This window comes from Sebastes fasciatus, chromosome 12 (assembly GCF_043250625.1).
Source record: "Sebastes fasciatus isolate fSebFas1 chromosome 12, fSebFas1.pri, whole genome shotgun sequence".
In the NCBI taxonomy this organism is placed as follows: domain Eukaryota; kingdom Metazoa; phylum Chordata; class Actinopteri; order Perciformes; family Sebastidae; genus Sebastes; species Sebastes fasciatus.
Window position 1 is genome coordinate 20,835,989 of NC_133806.1, and position 18,161 is coordinate 20,854,149.

The window sequence follows — 18,161 nt, forward strand, 5'->3', positions numbered from 1 at the left end:
CAGTAGAAATGCACTTTTAAGCAATTTGATTAATGATTATTAATTAAAACGAGCAGATAATCAAAAGCAATCGAGATAAATTCTATTATACTGCAGAGCACCAATAAAGATTAAAGGTCCTCAATATGAAATTCAGAGCATTTCTATTGCCAACAGTGCTAACAGTGCAAACTGCGGCAACAGTGCTGACTGAGCTATCATTGTTAACCTGGGGGGGAACCAGAGGGTGGGTGCTACGTTTCCGCAATGGCGCCGTCAGCCGGGACGCCGTTATCAGTGGTCAACCGCCATATGAGCGCAGTGCAGAGCGGCGGCCCTAAGCTAGCCAGTGGGGCACGTTCACATGCATTAACATGCACTAAAAGGCACGCACGGCCAGCCCGGCTATGTCAACAAAGCACAGAAAGTACAGTACTTGAATAAATGTTGTTACTTTCCACCACTGATAATAAATAGCCTAAAAATTAAAGAGAAACTTATAGAAAATTAATTGGAATAGTTATTCAATGAAAGGGCATTGTACTGGCGCTTGTTACGTTGGATTTTACCATGATGTAAAAAAAAATGTTTCTTATTATTTTTGTTAACTCACAGTAAAGGCATATAAATAAAAGAGGACAAAAATAAATAAATAAATAGCATTCGATAATGGGAAACGTACTCTGTGCCATTCTCTGAATCTGTGCGGTTTGATTATGGAAATGAAATGACAGTCAACATGTTTGTCTGCAGTCTGTATTTACAGAGCAAACCATCATGTTAAGAACTTGTTTAAGTGTCTGTCAGTTTGAGATGGATTTTCAATAATAAAAAAAAGCAATTTAACTGGAGTTTGAGAAAAGTGCTCTTTGCTCATTTCCGAAATGGGCAAATTTGCATAATTGTCCCATAATGCCTGAATTAGCATCTGTAAATCTTAATTTGATAACGCATGTCCTCCAAGAGGTGGCAGGATGGAATTGGATTACAGTCTTGGATCTCATTAGTGCTGTTTGACAAAGGTCCTTTTCATAATACTGAGATGTCATCAGTTGAAATTTGAATAAAATTAATTCCTTTTTATAATGGCGCATTGGTCTGAATCCCTCCTCTTAATTATGCTCTCTCCCTTTCAACTCTCATATTTTCTCCTTCAACAAGAATCTCTGATCTCCTTCTCCAACACTTCACCACAGCTCTCAGATTTGAAACATTTTGTAATCTCACATTGTCAATAGGACTCTTAACTCAGAGGTAATTTGTCCTTTTAGTCTGAATCATTTTTTTCCTGCGGTTTATCTGTGTCTCTGTCATAAAGTAAATTATGCTTTCTTTAGAGAAGAGTAGTGCAACCCACTCATGTTTAGTCATGTGAATATTTAATCAGAGGGTAGAAAACAGCAGAGAGGGGAGACAGCGCTGTGGTTCCAGATGTGGTCTTCACCTGTTTACTTTGTAACATCAGGTTTTAATGTTCATCCAGAGTGTGTTTTTATCTGCTGCGGCGGTCATATTCTCAACGTGATATATGCGTGTGTGTCTCAGCTCAGTATTTCACATCATCCTCTTTTCTTTTATCTTTTTTATGCAAAATGCAAAGCGACACCCTCCCCTCTGATGTTTTCTTTCTCTTTCAGGAATCCAGAATAAACTGCATCCGCATCGCTCGCAAAGGTAATTCAAACATGAATATTTCTCCTCCCACGAACACTGTGACCTTGAATGAATGAATGTCCCTGCATCGTGCCGTGCGATGTCTCTCGTTGTTGTGAGATAAGAAATTAAGAATGTGATTTTTAACAGCCTTGTTTGGTTTAGTCTATATGCTGCACCGTTATTCACCTCTCTCTCTCTCAAGTACAAAGATGGGGATTCAGGATACATTTTTTCTCTGACTCCTCCTGGTTGTTTAGCAGCGGTCCTCTGAGAAAAGGGCAACAAGCAGGGAGGGGATTAGAGGTCAGGCTTTCATCTTGTTTGTTTGGGGGCAGACGCTGGGACACAGTATATCAAAGGCAGCCTCTTTGTTCTCATCAGCAGCCCACTAGACGGCTACATCTGAGGGCGCTGACCTCAACGAGGTCCAGAAGGGTCCTTCAGATCAAAACTTCCAGATGGAGCTACCTTGGCCTATCAGTATGAGAAAGCCCGGCCCCCCCTCCTCCTCTTCTGTACCTCAGCTTTTTGGATTCAAAGGGTCATGAAAAGGGCAGGGAAATTGACTCTAAGTCCTGATGGCAGGAGAGCCCTTCTTGCTGTAGTGCACTGTCAGATCACGGTGAATAAAAGTCATGTATTTATAGTTATCATAGCGCCGCAACAGTAAGCAGAGCCTTGCAAGTAAATTGTCTTGGCGGGGTGTCTTTTTTTGGTGAAGGCCTCTTTTTGTGAGCGCAAAACGAAAGAGATGAGGCTCTCCTCAAGCATAAAGCCAAAAGGCAAGGCCAGCCATTTCAGCTCAGCGTCTCACTCCATCTGCGCCACACAGACACCCGGTTGGGCATTGATTAATTATGCTTTCTCACACCAACGGGCTTTACAGTGCGCATGCCTCCTTTTTTTTTTACACTAAGTAAAGAAATGCACAATGGAGCTCTAACATTTAAAATAAAACATCACCAAGATATTAACAATACAATAAAAATAGAAGACTAGAAGGGAAGAGAGAGAGAAAAGTGCACAAAGGAAATAAGTGATTCAAAAGATTGCCAGCGTTACATCATGCACGTACATGATGATGTAACGGGAAAAAAAGCCGAAAAGGCAAAAAGGATATGAAAAAAAATCTCAGGGTGGTTTCCAATTTCAAGGTGCAACAGGTCAGAGTTTTTTTTTTTTTTAAGTTGCTCTTTGCCATCTGTGCGATCCCTCTACCATTAACATAACCTCCGCATCATCGGGTCCTAAGCCGTTATTATCAAGCAGCCCATCACAAGCAAAGTGGAGGCAAATGATTCTGGCTTGGATAACAAAGCTGGAGATTACATTTCAACTTCCAGGTGACAGTTTAATTAAGGATCCTCTGGCAGGCTCAACACAACAATAGACTTCCATTTCTCCTCTAAGTGCCAATTTCCAGCATCGGGCAGCTGGCAGGTGTATGGATTCATGTGGAAATCTATTTCATGCTCGTGTTTGGCTTAATAGAAATTTCGAGGCTAAATGTGGCAAAACCGCCTTATCTGTCCGAAACGTCAGAAAACTGAAATTGATTCCTCACCTCATCTACATTTCTAGCCAATATAACGCACCCCTGTATTTCACTTGCACGTGTAATTATAAATGAAGTCGCAGCATAAAATAAACAGCAGGTGCCGAGTTTGTGGCTATTTTTTTTTTTTTTTTTTGAAGGGAGCACCTTGAGAAGGGTTGATAATCCATGTTATCTCCAGTTACAGTAGCTCACAGACATAAAGGGATCTTTGGATGATAGCGTATCCCTGTGTGCGAATAGAAACTACAAAAAAATCATCTCTGATTCAGTCTGACTAAACCGTCTCCTACTCGTTTCTGCAAAGTAAAGTATACCTGTCAGATGTGGTGTCTGTACACAGCGCACACTGAAATGTCACATTGCTGGAACAGCATGTTACGTAGCGGTAGCAATACAAAAAAGCAGTTTTCAGAAGGAACAGTTCTTTTCGAATACCAAGCCTATGACTCATTTTCTCTATTCAGATATGCCAAAACACCCATCATTGATTAAAAAATCCTGCCAAATAATGAAATATTGTGCTACTTTCATCTTTTAGTACGAGGGTTCTAACGCACCCCATAAAGTGAAAATGAAAACAGCCAGGAGGCCTGCAGCTAGTCGGGCTATAACATGGCTCTGTTTTCATTTTCCCTGCCCCAGATCTGATTCTTCCCCCAGCAGGCTGCGAGATAGAGCTCTATCCCCAGGCCTGCTCTGACTTCTTCTAGCGCTCTCCAGATAGGTTGAGCTGTTCCAATAGACTGAGAAGAGCTAGTTTCAGGGCCTCTCAAGGCCTGGAGGACAGGCTGACACACACACACAAGGAAAACTAGATCAGTGGGCCCCGAGAACAAGACAAAGAAAGGCCCGCTGCACCATTTACATAAGTATGAAGCTTAATGCCCGAGAAATGAATAACCAGCTATTATGATAACGACCTTTCCAGTGGCCATCAGACATCGGGGCACCTTGAGATTATACTGTAGGGCTGTGTGGAGGACTTGTGACTGGGAAAAGTATAGTATTTAATTCCATAATGAATAAAAACGAGCCTCAAAGGTTTAGCGCATGTACCATAGAAATGTACTAGTGTCATATCACAAGGTGTCAGTTTATTGTTGCACTGTCACTGTACAACTCTGCAGCAAGCTCTAAAAGCCTTTTTTTGTACATGACTAATGGATCTTAACAAATGAGTTTCCCGTCTTACACTGACACATTTGCAACTCTCGTGAAACTCTTCTTCTACACCCATTTATATTTTATCTGTTTATTTCCCCGTCGCCGTTCCTTTTCTGTAAACATCAATATAAATCTCGAGCAGCCTAAATAGCCGGTTGAAAACCTCTCAGACAGCCAAACTCGTATTCTGCAAGCCACTCATTTTGCTTGTCAAAGCATAAATTGTCATCATGAATGTCTGAGGTTTGTTGGGTTGGACAACACAGACAATTGCTGTCCGCCTTGCTTAAGGCGTCGCTTCTTTATTTCACGCGTCTCTTTCATCTTCACCAGCTATTTGAAAAATACCACTGTTATTGAAATGTAGCTTTGGCGTTAAGAAGACCATTATAATTCAGAGGAGCCCCACCACAGTAGTCAAGATAAGCAGTGTGAATGTCTGTAGTGTCGTGTGAAAAGTCTACATTTGTGAGTTTTGTGTGCATGAATGATAAGTTCTTCAAAGCTGTGAATTTTAAATTTTCCCGTCACTGCATTAAATTTTTCACACCCTTTGCTTTAGAAATTCCTGTGAATCGTTTCTTCGACACCTTCAACCTTCATCCTTTTATGTCCTGTATTTGCATTGTGCTGCCCTTTTTGAACCCGCGTTTCTGCTCCCAGCGGCCTGCAAGGATCACCGCAAGGCTCTGGAGGTGTCCCAGCACTCGGAGGAGATGGGACTGATCCTCGGGGTGTGCGCCGGAGGTCTGGTGGTCCTCATCCTCCTGCTGGGTGCCGTCATCATCATCATTAAGAAAGGGTAAACGTCTGCTGATGACTGTTGAGTGCACAACATGCCTCATTATGCACAATCACACCGCATCTCCCACATTGTTTTACCCTTTATGTTTTGTTTCGGAACAGTTCAGTAATCAGTTTTTTTATACTTGCTGAACTTTCGAAAAGGTCATGCTTGTTTAGGGAAGATCAACAGCCAGCGCTGCATTGTTTTCGTTCCCTCATAACGCACCAGGGGGACCAAACAACCCTCATCTGCGGAGCCCATCTGAGTGTGAAGTATCTAATTAAAGGCGGATGCAATTCAATTAGCCACTTAATTATGCACACCAAGCAGAGGCCTGACCCTTAAATGAGATGGTAATTGGGAGGGAAAAGGTGTGCTTTTAGAGATTATTAGCCAATGATCCCACAGGTCTACAGTAGATCATCTACACCTCTACATTTATATAGCAATAGCTGAGTTTAAGTCTCAAAAAAGGCTTAACCTGCCGCACTAAAATAAGATAAATTGATATCTAAAGAACTTGCCATGCCAAATGGGAAGTTACTCAGGGGCTCCAGCAATCATTATTAAATGGCTGACACAGCGTCCAGGCTAATATTGAATAACGTTGATTCTGAAAGTCACCACTACTCTGCACATTAGCCCGGGTTCCTCTGCTAAGCCGCCATGAAGTTTGTTCTTTTAGAGAATTGATTGCTAAATCTGCTGTGACAGGAAGCCACGTGGTCTAGTCCTCGAAGTGTAACACTTATTCGATAGAAGGAAAAACACGTTTTTCTGCCTCGCTGTGGTTTGGTCCGTCAGCACCTGCTTGATACGATCGCATGCGCCATATGGCCGCCCGCACAGCCGAGCACACAAGAGGATGGATCTCCTTTCCACTGTAATCAATGCATTCTGGCCTCAGCTGACATTGCTTTCATCTCACATCTCTTTTTTCTCTTGATTTTTTTTTCTCTCCTTCTCCTGCACTCTTGCCAGAAGGGACTACTACTCTTACTATCCGTAAGTGACTCCACCTCTTTGCTCTCCCATTGTTTTGTGATCCATCATATACATGCTTGGGCTCTGGCTGTCAATCATAAGCTGTAGAGGGAAAAGCAATAAAGCAATTCTTTTCTCACTATTTCTCCACGTTATCACCTTTTTTTTTTCTTCTTTTTGTTTCTCTCAATCTTCACCTTCTCACTAAACATAACATTTCCTTTTTCTCCCTCTCTCTGGCTCTATCTGTCTATTACCTGACCTCTCCTGTATTGCAATCCCCCCCCTCCTTCTTCTTCATCTTCTTTATCCATAAATAGGAAACCAGTGAACATGAATAAGACACCCATTACCTACCGGCAGGAGAAGAGCCATATGGGCTCCATGGAGCGAAGTTTCACAGACCAGAGCACCCTACAGGAGGATGAAAGAATGGCCCTCTCCTTCATGGATGCGCACACCTGCGGCACACGCAGTAAGACAAAAGACACATACAGTACAGTGTGTACAAACCTACCAGCTAACCACAACTACACACTGCAATTTCAAACATGACGTACATCCTCACTCACTTTGTAATCTTGTTGACCGTCACTCATTCACTCCATAAATGTCTGAATCATTCTGAAAGATTGTAATCATCCTGTGTGAAAAATGTTCTTTGGTACAACTCACCTTCATCTGTTCACCGCCTGCAGCTGATGCACAAAAAATGGGAGAACTGCACAAGTAACATATTTGACTGAATCGAAAGAAATGATTTGTGATGCTTGTCAGTACTTTTCATCTGGATCTCCTCGTCAGTCTCGCGGAGAGGGAACGACAGATGTGTTTACTCTGAAGCTGGTGCAGATCTTGGTCTGCTTCACACGTCATCTGAGACAGAGCTGCTGGCTGTCACGTCTACACAAGATCTGTTATGAAGTCATCTGCCCTGACAAGCCTTATCAAAGGGAAACACCTGTAATATATACTGTACTGTCAGTATAGGCAGAGTGCGTGCCGATACGTGATGGTAACACCAGCGCGTGTCATCCCAAACCAAGACTAGTTTAATGTTTTAGACCGTAACCTGTCTTGTACATGCATTTTTCAGCTGGAGTCGTGCTGAAATTGCAAATGTATCTGGTGCAGGTGACGCTCGGAGTTCGGTGAACGAGGCCAGCAGCCTGCTAGGAGGATCCCCGAGGCACCAGTGTGGACGTAAAGGCTCCCCGTACCACACAGGGCAGCTCCATCCCGCCGTCCGAGTTGCTGACCTTCTCCAGCACATCAACCAGATGAAGACTGCCGAGGGCTACGGCTTTAAACAGGAGTATGAGGTGAGAGGGCGCTATTACTGTACACTCCTCTCTTACACAGCACAAGACAGCTTTTACACTCTGACAACATGAAATGAATAGCAAAACAAAGTACCGCTGTGTCTGTATTCACAACGTGTCTTCGTAAATAACCAACCTTCAGTATAATTTCAACAACGTGAGTTTAATTGCTCCATTCATTCCTCACATACAGCGAAAGAGATAACTTGAGGCAGGAGCACTCAAACTGCAATGATATACATAATCCAATGTCACAGTTTGAGGCCTTTTCACCTTTACTTAAATTCAAAGTGGTTTAATTATATTAATTTAACATTTTGAAAGTTATATTTGTTGTTGCATCGAGGTTGACAGTTTTTTTAGAGTGTTCCGTGCAGTATCTATGGAAACACGAGTGTCACGCTGAAACTGTTTGTGGCAGAAGCAACTTAGACGAGCGGAGCACCTGAGATTCATTGAAATCGAGTCAGAGACATTTACACATAAAGCAGCTCTGCCTGCTTTTCTCCAGGATGCACAAGGTCACCGTCTTCATTGAAACTCCCAGTTATCGTATATGAATAATAGGTGCTTCACTGTTACTTGTCTACGTATGTAATCCAAAAACAAAGTATGAAACTAAAAGCCTGCCATCCATCCATCCAGTCCAACCGTTTTATAACAGCTCAGCTGGGTTAAGGTCGCAGCAGAAAGCTTCTTCTTCTTTGTTGGTGCTTCAATGGCAGCTGGAAGGAATCATCTCTCAACATGTCTATCCTCTCAATCCAGCATGCCAGCATACCTGTTGAGCTTTGACCCGGGGATCTCTTTTACCAGTCGCCAAGAGCTTTCCTCTTAGTGTGGAAGAGCAGCGGCAAGCCACAAAGACACCTTTTACACCTGGAATTAAAATAAATCTCATATCCAGATTGTATTTGGGTATGATTTAACCTGATTACATTTACACATGGCATTAATATTTGTCTCCAGTGTCCACATTGAGATCCGATTGAGATCCGATTGCTCTGTCTGGAAGGGCTGAGAGGAAGGCTGCATCCGCACAGGCTTGCAGCCGAGCACTGCCGAAGACGAGGTGTATAATGTGCGGGTACATCGGTCTAAATACGCAGCCGTTTGAGGTGCGCCTACACTCTCGAGCACAGAGGGACGAGGAGAGGAGACGTTGAGAGGGAGAGAGGGAAGCGAAGAGGAAGAAGGAGAGAGAGGAGGAAGAAGAGAGGAAGAAGGAGAGGAGGAATCAGAGATGAGGAAGGACAGAGGAAGAAGGAGAGGAGGAAGGAGAGAGGTGAGAGAAGGAAGGAGAGGGAGGAGAGAGGAGGAAGGGGAGGAGGAAGGAGAAAGGACGAAGGAGAGGAAGGAGAGCAGAGGAAGGAGAGAAGAGGACGGAGAGGAAGAAGGAGCGGAGGAAGGAGAAGAGGAAGGAGAGGAAGGAGAAGAGGATGGAGAGGAAGGAGAGAGGAAGAAGGAGAGGAAGAAATAGAGGAGGAAGGAGAGAGGAGGAAGGAGAGAAGAGGAAGGGGAGAAGAAGAAGGAGAGGAGGAATGAGAGAGGAGGAAGGACAGAGGAAGGAGAGAGGAGAGAAAGGAGAGAGAAGGAAGGAGAGGGAGGAGAGAGGACGAAGGAGAGGAAGGAGAGAAGAGGACGGAGAGGAAGAAGGAGAAGAGGAAGGAGAGGAAGAAATAGAGGAAGGAGAGAGGATGAAGGAGAGAAGAGGACAGAGATGAAGAAGGAGAAGAGGAAGGAGAGGAAGAAATAGAGGAGGAAGGAGAGAGGACAGACAGAGCGGTGGCGGTGATCTCCTTCTTGGTCACGGCAATACAGTGACCGGAGGAACGCTGAGAGCGTGTTGCACACCCGGCCGAAGCTTTGAATATTTGCTGTTGATTACAACTTAATCGCTCAAAAAATTACATATTTCCGTCCATGTAGTTGTTGTATGTGGATGAAAACACATTTGCATTTCCACTCGTGTCCGGAGGTGGTTTGTCTGATCAGATAACAATCCGTCCTCAATGCGTTTTGGGTGCATTTACAGCTGTACTGTCATGTGGTCGAGCACTATCCGATTGCAATCTGATCACCCAAAACGCACTTAAATGCCAGGTGTAAAGGTCCCCCAAGTTTGTTAAGCTCCTTGCCCTACTGAGGCCGGCCACCACGTGGCTTGAAAACTTACTTTAGCCTCTTGTATCCATGATCTCATTCTTTCATTTCCTGCTCAGAGCTTGTTGCCATAGGGGAGGTTGTAGCAAAGACAAAAGACAAAGCTCTGCTTTGTGGGTTAGCTCCCTCCTCACCATAAGGTCCGGTACAGTGGCTATACACTGATGTACTTCCATGCCTGGTTAACCTGCGCACTCTTAACACAGCGGAGAAAACTGGCAAGTTAAAAAGGCTGTAGTGCTTAAAGAAGTGAAAGCATTGTTCTCGATAAAGTTGAGGAGGACACTACACTACTGGGTGCTCCAGGGAAGAAGGCGGGTCAGCACCCAGGCTTTCCTCAGAAAGATTGCTTGACTTTAACATTGTTCTAAACCTTATAGACAAACGCTCTGTGCTGCAGGGAGTGCTTGAAGATTCTGGGAGTGTCTGAGCTCGTATACTCGATAGGGGTGTAAGAAAATATCAATACACATGAGTATCACGATATGATTTGTTGTGATACTGTATCGATTCTCCAAAACGCTGTATCGATTTTTATTTAACCTCTTAAAAATCCGACAGCCCGCCATAAGGCCCGGCAGCTATTCGATCTTTCGGAAGTTGTAGCGGGCTCAGTTTTAAAGCTAGAGTGAAGATACTGGCATCATATGAAACTAGAAAAACCTAAGGAATCGGTTGGTACCATGCCATACTAGCTTGTCGCAAAGGAGGCTAAATAACGCTCCAAATTAGCTTGGCTAATTTTTGGGCAAGGGAAAAACTGGCATGGCCATTTTCAAAGGGGTCCCTTGACCTCTGACCTCAAGATATGTGAATGAAAATGGGTTCTATGGTTACCCACGAGTCTCCCCTTTACAGACATGCCCACTTTATGATAATCACATGCAGTTTTTTTGCATGTAGTATAAATGTGTTATTATCCATCCATCCATCTTCAACCGCTTATCCGGGATCGGGTCGCGGGGGCAACAGCTCCAGCAGGGGACCCCAAACTTCCCTTTCCCGGGCCACATTAACCAGCTCTGACTGGGGGATCCCGAGGCGTTCCCAGGCCAGAGTAGAGATATAATCTCTCCATCTAGTCCTGGGTCTTCCCCGTGGTCTCCTCCCAGCTGGTCGTGCCTGGAACACCTCCCAAGGGAGGCGCCCAGGAGGCATCCGTGCTAGATGCCCGAACCACCTCAACTGGCTCCTTTCGACGCAAAGGAGCAAGGACTCTACTCCGAGTCCCTCACGGATGACTGAGCTTCTTACCCTATCTCTAAGGGAGACGCCAGCCACCCTCCTGAGGAAACCCATTTCGGCCGCTTGCACCCGCGACCTCGTTCTTTCGGTCATGACCCAACCCTCATGACCATAGGTGAGAGTAGGAACGAAGATTGAACGGTAGATCGAGAGCTTTGCCTTCCGGCTCAGCTCTCTTTTCGTCACAACGGTGCGGTAAAGCGAATGCAATACCGCCCCTGCTGCTCCGATTCTCCGACCAATCTCACGTTCCATCGTCCCCTCACTCGCGAACAAGACCCCGAGATACTTAAACTCCTTCACTTGGGGTAAGGACTCATTCCCTACCCGGAGTAGGCAAACCACCGGTTTCCTGCTGAGAACCATGGCCTCAGATTTAGAGGTGCTGATTCTCATCCCGACTGCGTCACACTCGGCTGCGAACCGATCCAGTGAGTGCTGGAGGTCGCAGACCGATGATGCCAACAGGACCACATCATCTGCAAAAAGCAGCGATGAGATCCTCAGCACACCGATCTGCAAACCCTCCTCCACCCGACTACGCCTCGATATCCTGTCCATGAATATCACGAACAGGATTGGTGACAAAGCGCAGCCCTGGCGGAGGCCAACCCCCACCGGAAACGAGTCCGACTTATTGCCGAGGATCCGAACACAGCTCTCGCTTTGGGCGTACAGGGATTGGATGGCCCTGAGAAGTGCCCCCCTCACCCCATACTCCCGCAGCACCCCCCACAGTATCTCCCGGGGGACCCGGTCATATGCCTTCTCCAAGTCCACAAAACACATGTAGACTGGATGGGCATACTCCCAGGCCCCCTCCAGGATCCTTGCGAGAGTGAAAAGCTGGTCCGTTGTTCCACGGCCAGGACGGAATCCGCATTGTTCCTCTTCGATCTGAGGTTCGACTATCGGCCGAACCCTCCTTTCCAGCACCTTGGAGTAGACTTTACCAGGGAGGCTGAGCAGTGTGATACCCCTGTAATTGGCACACACTCTCTGGTCCCCCTTTTTGAAAAGGGGAACCACCACCCCGGTCTGCCACTCCTTAGGCACTGTCACCGACTTCCACGCGGTGTTGAAGAGACGTGTCATCCAAGACAGCCCCTCCCCACCCAGAGCCTTCAGCATTTCTGGGCGGATCTCATCAACCCCCGGGGCTTTGCCACTGTGGAGTTGTTTGACTACCTCAGTGACTTCCACCAGGGTAATTGATGATGGTCCCCCATCAGCTTCCAGCTCTGCCTCTACCATAGAGGGCGTATTGGTCGGATTCAGAAGTTCCTCAAAGTGCTCCTTCCACCGCCCGATTACCTCCTCAGTTGAGGTCAACAGTGTCCCATCCTTACTGTACACAGCTTGGATGGTTCCCCGTTTCCCCCTCCTAAGGTGCCGGATGGTTTTCCAGAAGCACTTTGGTGCCGACCGAAAGTCCTTCTCCATGGCTGCTCCGAACTCCTCCCACACCCGCTGCTTTGCCTCCGTCACGGCAGTGGCTGCTGCTCTTCGGGCCCGTCGGTACCCTGCAACTGCCTCCGGAGACCTCCGAGATAACATATCCCGGAAGGCCTCCTTCTTCATTCGGACGGCTTCCCTGACCACCGGTGTTATTATGCCTATTCTAAAATGTTATATATCTGATGTGTCCTTTATACTATGAAAGGTTTCCTAAAATTAGATTTGAAAACATCACAGTGTATCGCCTTGCTTACATTAGGCCTATTGCAATATATCGCAATATATTGAATCGTTTCCCCCGTATCATGATACGTATCGTATCGCCAGATTCTTGCCAATACACAGCCCTAATACTCGATAGAGGAAGGTACACTAGTGAGAGGTGCTCACCGTGGAAGAGACTGATGTCAAGGCCCACATAGAGGAAACTGAGATTCTTGAGGGAACTGCTGCGTGACTGATTGATCAACTTTATTATCCCCAAACAAAACTTATTTGCGTGAAGTGCTGCAAGCCCGTGCACTCAAACTCAGAGCTGTGAGTGGATTTTCTTCAAGCAACAGATTGGATTCTGGCATGAATACAGTGTCTTCTCCTCTCACCACTTTGTGATACTACTGGACACATGTCAAGACAGAACCGAGAGGTTGGGGGTCAGCGCCTCCACTTTTTCGGCCACCGGGGCTCATCCAGATAAGTTTGAAGTTTGTAGTGCTTAACAAGTGAGTAGTTTGGGTATCTTTATTGGCTGTTAGTCAGTAAGAATGTGCAATTACCACATGTTGTGGATAACTGCCAGCTTAGAGAGGCCATGTTAGGTGACTCTTGCGAGAGTGGTGTGGGAGGCCATCAATCCTCCCCTGACTTCATCCGTGCTGCCCTGCTCACCACCCACTGAAATTAATTAGCGAGGTGAAAAAGGCATCTGGATCACACTGTTGCTGTGGGTATGAATAAATCATCCTGATTTGGGCCCAAAGAAGACCTCTGTCACGGCGACAGGCCTGATGAGGTTAAACGTCTCTGGTGGTGCTCTAGCTAGCGAGTCCCCTGTCCACCGCTAACAGATTGTGGGGTAGCGAAGAGAGGAAAGGGGAGTCTGGAGGGCTTGAGAAGATAAAAGGGTGCAGAGGGAGAAACATGAGAAATGAGAGCTCTATGTTCCCATGCCCTGTCACCTCCAAATAACCTCTTCCCTGTTGCAATGTTAGTGTTTACCTCCCCCTGCAATATATGGTGCAACGTAAATGCTCTATAATTTGTGAAGGTAACCATCAGACTGTGATGCATAGGACAATTCTCATAACCTTGAGGACAGCTAGATGTTGTTAGGGGGGCGTCCCAGATGAGGTCATATAGCAGAGGTCTGATGATGCTCCATAATGATCCTGCTGATCCTCAAAACCTGTAAATCTGTAAATAAAGTTCAAATCAGATCTAATGGCATATTGGTCTTAGTGGTTCTGCATTCCTAATTAACATTGATTCAGACACATTATGGCACCGTGACACTATTATGTCACCTGCGTGTGTGAAATCGGCTCCTGCTACTCTGAGCTGAGATTCTGTACGGAGCAAACACTTTCACTTTCAGTTTGTAGCGTCCGTCGTCCAACTATGGATTGATGAGACAGTGCTGATACGCGAAAATGAACTAAATGGGTTTTATATCTGTAAAAAAAAAAGCAAAACAATGGTTTGGGCGGTGCGTACGTCATGTAATCGTTGTGTGCCCGAACACCGTGTAACACCGACTACTGCGGCAAGCATAGGCAACGGACAAGATATCCGCTGGCTACACCGGAACCCCAGAATCTGCTTGCACCACCACTGTTGCTTGTTGTAAATCACTTGAGTTTCCTTGTCAGATCACTGCTTGGTTAGTTTCTTTTTTGCACCAATGCACCATGGAGTTTTTAGTCCTGAACTGAAACGTAAGTACAGTTTTTTTTGGCAGAGCATTGCTTGTTCCCCCTCCTGCTGTCGCAGTGGCCTGCTATCTCTAGCTGTATGTTTCAGGGCACATAATGACGGGCCCAGGTCTCTGAATACCTCTCCCCAGTGGAACGATTGTGGCTGAGAGTTGAGATCACACCCGGGGGAGAAGTCCATCCCTGTCACCCACAGCCCGGGGCATTCATGAAAAGAGAAAACATCTTTTGTCTGTGGTTCATGGTTTCCCCCCTCTGGAACTCTGCTTGTAGACTCATTAAACTGTCCCTCACGGGCAAAACACACTCCACTCAAAAAATCAATACACACCTCTTTGTTTTTGTTTTTTTCCCTCTTTGCTAGTGTATGTGTTTTGATGGAGTGTCTCTCTGCATTATGAAGGAAAATGATGAGGAGTATCATATTACACTCCCCCGGCAGGTATAGGTTTCTTATTTCCCCGAAGAATACCTATGTTGTGTAAAAACATTGATCAAGAATTTACAGTGAGTTGTAAAGGGGCTTGTATGCGTGGCAGCTACTGTCACTACTACAGTCATATTCCCACTGCGGAAACTTATGAGTAAACAACAGCAGAGCTTTACTGGAGAGCTCAAAACTTTCATTATACCACTTTGTGCCCTGAGGCGGAGGTTAGCAAGGATGATGAACTCATTGATTCAAAGTTAAGTTGCACCAGGGGCAGCTGAATTACTGTGCTTATTCTAAAAAACAACAGCTACCTCATGCTACCTTTGTGGCAGCATGAATCAGGCTTGTTTGTTATTTTAGTTGTTTGACATTCAATGTTCCAATCTTATCACTTCTCAGACATCTGTGATTGGATTTTGACTGAATGTGGTGGGATTATGAATCTCATATCCGCTTTTGGTATTTTACAAATTATGTGGGTGGAAATATTACAGGTCAAAGCGAGGTGACGTAACAGATATTGGGTGATCCTGAAAGGGAAATTGTGGAGTCCACCATTTCCTTGTTATTGTGGGGATATAAATAATGTTAGTTATATAAGTTGATAGCATATCAAGATGTTAACATTTTAAAAGTGTGTCAATAGTTCAGGACTGTACTTGACTGTGTCATTTTTTTCCTTCATCTCATTTTACTCATTTTATGCAGTGGGCAACTCCAGGGTCTGAAAAGTGAAGCCAATGTGGAAGTGCCTTAAACTTGCATTCTTTCTAATAGCCAGCAGGGGGCGACTCCTCTGGTTGCAAAAAGAAGTCTGATTGTATAAAAGTCTATGAGAAAATGAGCCTACTTCTCACTTGATTTATTACCTCAGTAATCATTTTAAACATGAGTTTATGGTCTCAATCGCTAGTTTAGAGTCTTCTTCAATACAGCATGATGTTCATTTAGTAAATTATGGTCCTATTTAGAGTCAAATAGACCATAAAGCAGTGGATGCTTTAGGGCGTGGCTACCTTGTGATTGACAGGCCGCTACCACGGCGTTGTTCGGTCTGGGTGTTGTCTGTGTTTTCGTCTTACAACTTTAACCCTTTCACAGTGTGTTTTCAGTCCGTGAAAGTTGATTATAACCTTTTTGGTCGCCTAAAAATGTCTTATTCAGCATTTGGTTGTACTTAGCTCCACCCTCTCGTTGCACTTCTGGTTGCAAAATACCAAGATGGCAACGGCCAAAATGCCAAACTCGAGGCTTCGAAACAGCAGTCCACAAACCAATGGGTGACGTCACGGTGACTTTGTCCACTTCTTATATACAGTCTATGATTTTTTTATGATCCTCTTAACCAACCCACCCCACTGATCCCTGCCAATGAGGGTTTCTAATCAATCTTCCACAGGTCTGAGCTGTTTCTCTTCACTCTCACTGTTTCTCTTCCTGTGTTTTTTCCTCTCCCTGCTCCTCTCTGCTCTCTGGAGGGTTGAGCAGAGGAGTGGTGGGAGCAGAGAAACAAAGAGACCTCAGAGGTCTAATGTCAAAAAATATAAGGGAGGGAGGAACGGGGAGAGAAGTGATGAAGAGAGATAGAGAACGAGGTATTCAGAGAAAGAGAGACGAACCCCGGGAGTGAGACACAGAGAGAGAGAGCATGGAAGGAGGAGGAAAAAGTGAGGAGGAGGGTGTAATCCCAGGCAGGATTTGGCTGGTTCTTGGCTCTCTGTGGGGAGAACTGCGTTGTAATCCCCTGCTCAGCATGCATACTTGGGCAGGGTTTCACCATATTCCCCTAGTGGCTGAAAACCACAGGGGGTAGACTGGTATGGATGTGTGTGTGTGTGTGTGTGTGTGTGTGCTCTTGTTCATGAATCTGAAAGGACTGTTTGCAGACTTAATTTACCTCATCCTACCTCGTTCTAATCTCTTGGTTTCGTAAGAGCCGTTCTAAGGACGGTTGTTGCAAACTAGCACGTCCCTGTCGAATAAACCATGAATAAATAAATAATTTAGTCCCCATAGTGGACACTTAAAAGTGGCTTATGACGTCGAGTGAGAGTAAGCGCTCGCCAGTGCATCCATGCAGGGAGGTGGATGATAGGGAATGAGGAGATGTGTTATAATACAGCTGAGCAGTCATCCACCATGCAGGTGGCAGACAGTTCCTCTGCCTTCACTCTAATTACCATCTTCTCACCAGGGAGCTCAACAGTGAAGCTCCGGAAGTAAAAATCCCATTCATATTCGGAATCAAGGGTTTTGATTATTTGCCATAATGTCGTAACCATCCAAAGTAGACTTACTACGAGCTATAAGATCGTGAAATGATTGTATACGCTCCTGTAGAAGCCACAAGTCCATACGATATCAATTTTGTTTTAAGAAAAACATGTTTTATTTGCAATGTCACGGAGAAGTACTACATTACCAACAATCCTATGTGTAACAGCGACATCTCTGATTGGTGGTGCTCGATGTTACCATGGAAATTTTTACCGCACCCGCGAACGGCAATAGGTACGCTCCATGGTCTGCTCCCAGATTTCAAACTGGGCCAACATGGCTGCACGTTTGGAAATTTTCTTCTATATTACGAAAATATTTCACTGAAATGTGTTTCTGAAAACATTTGAGGTGAGAAATAAGTCACACAGTCGCTGAATCTGTCTTCATTTTAGATCGACAACGGTTAGTTTAAAAGTTTTCCGGGAGTTTCCAGAGGTGGCGAGCTGCCATTCGCATTGGTTTATGGGATGAGTAGTTCCTTCACTCTTAAAATAATTATGTACAGTACACAGTCGTACCGTTGCCTTTTTTCCCGTTTTTCTATTTATTCATTTTTTTGCTTTGAATCAAATGTTTCATGGTCACGATTTATTTATTTCCATGCTTCAATCAGTTCCATGATTGGGCATTTCACCACCGGAGCCATTCAAAAAGTGGGCGATCACTGTTGATCTCTGTACAGTGAGTCATAAACTGAAAAAGAACAATTCAGTAAGTTACAAAGCAGTATTCATAAACTGTATTTCATCTCCTACACCTCCTGTAAGAGGCCAGCATTTGCTTTTTGCTTTTCTGTATTTTTCTAGTTCTCACACGGCACATATGCAAGTTATAATGATAATGCGACAGTTTTACATTTGGAAGTTCTTGTAATTTCTGAAACAATGGATCCTTGATTTCAGACAAAGATAGACAAAAGCAGACTTCCCATTTCTAGCCAGTAAACCTTTTTAATTTTGCCAGCTTAAATTTTGCCAGTTGAAATTGTGCTATATACTGTATGCTGTCGTCGGCAGATTTGATCAGCTATCATGAGCTCCTGGAGTTGGAAGAGCTCCAGGAACCGTCTCCAGCTGACCCCTTGTAAATCTGAAAACCCTGTAAAATGAACTTGATGGCTACTGAGAGACTAAAGCTTCATGTCCCAGGCAAAAAGTTATCATCCTCACCAGTTGAGGAACCATTTCATCCTCTTCATTTT

The 18,161-nt window shown here is 44.9% G+C and overlaps 1 protein-coding gene across 7 annotated transcripts in view; it reads left to right on the forward strand.

The window, feature by feature from the left end:
* Positions 1-18,161, forward strand: part of ptprub (protein tyrosine phosphatase receptor type Ub) — a 182,555-nt gene that overhangs the window by 137,881 nt on the left and 26,513 nt on the right. For 4 of the 7 annotated variants that reach the window (XM_074654076.1, XM_074654078.1, XM_074654077.1 and 1 more), the window contains exons 13-17: positions 1,617-1,653; positions 5,021-5,159; positions 6,126-6,149; positions 6,449-6,603; positions 7,263-7,450. In XM_074654076.1, the coding sequence (XP_074510177.1) occupies positions 1,617-1,653; positions 5,021-5,159; positions 6,126-6,149; positions 6,449-6,603; positions 7,263-7,450 (543 nt within the window). The remainder of the gene's footprint in view (positions 1-1,616; positions 1,654-5,020; positions 5,160-6,125; positions 6,150-6,448; positions 6,604-7,262; positions 7,451-18,161) is intronic. The other 3 variants (XM_074654080.1, XM_074654081.1, XM_074654082.1) reach the window with 1 other exon arrangement.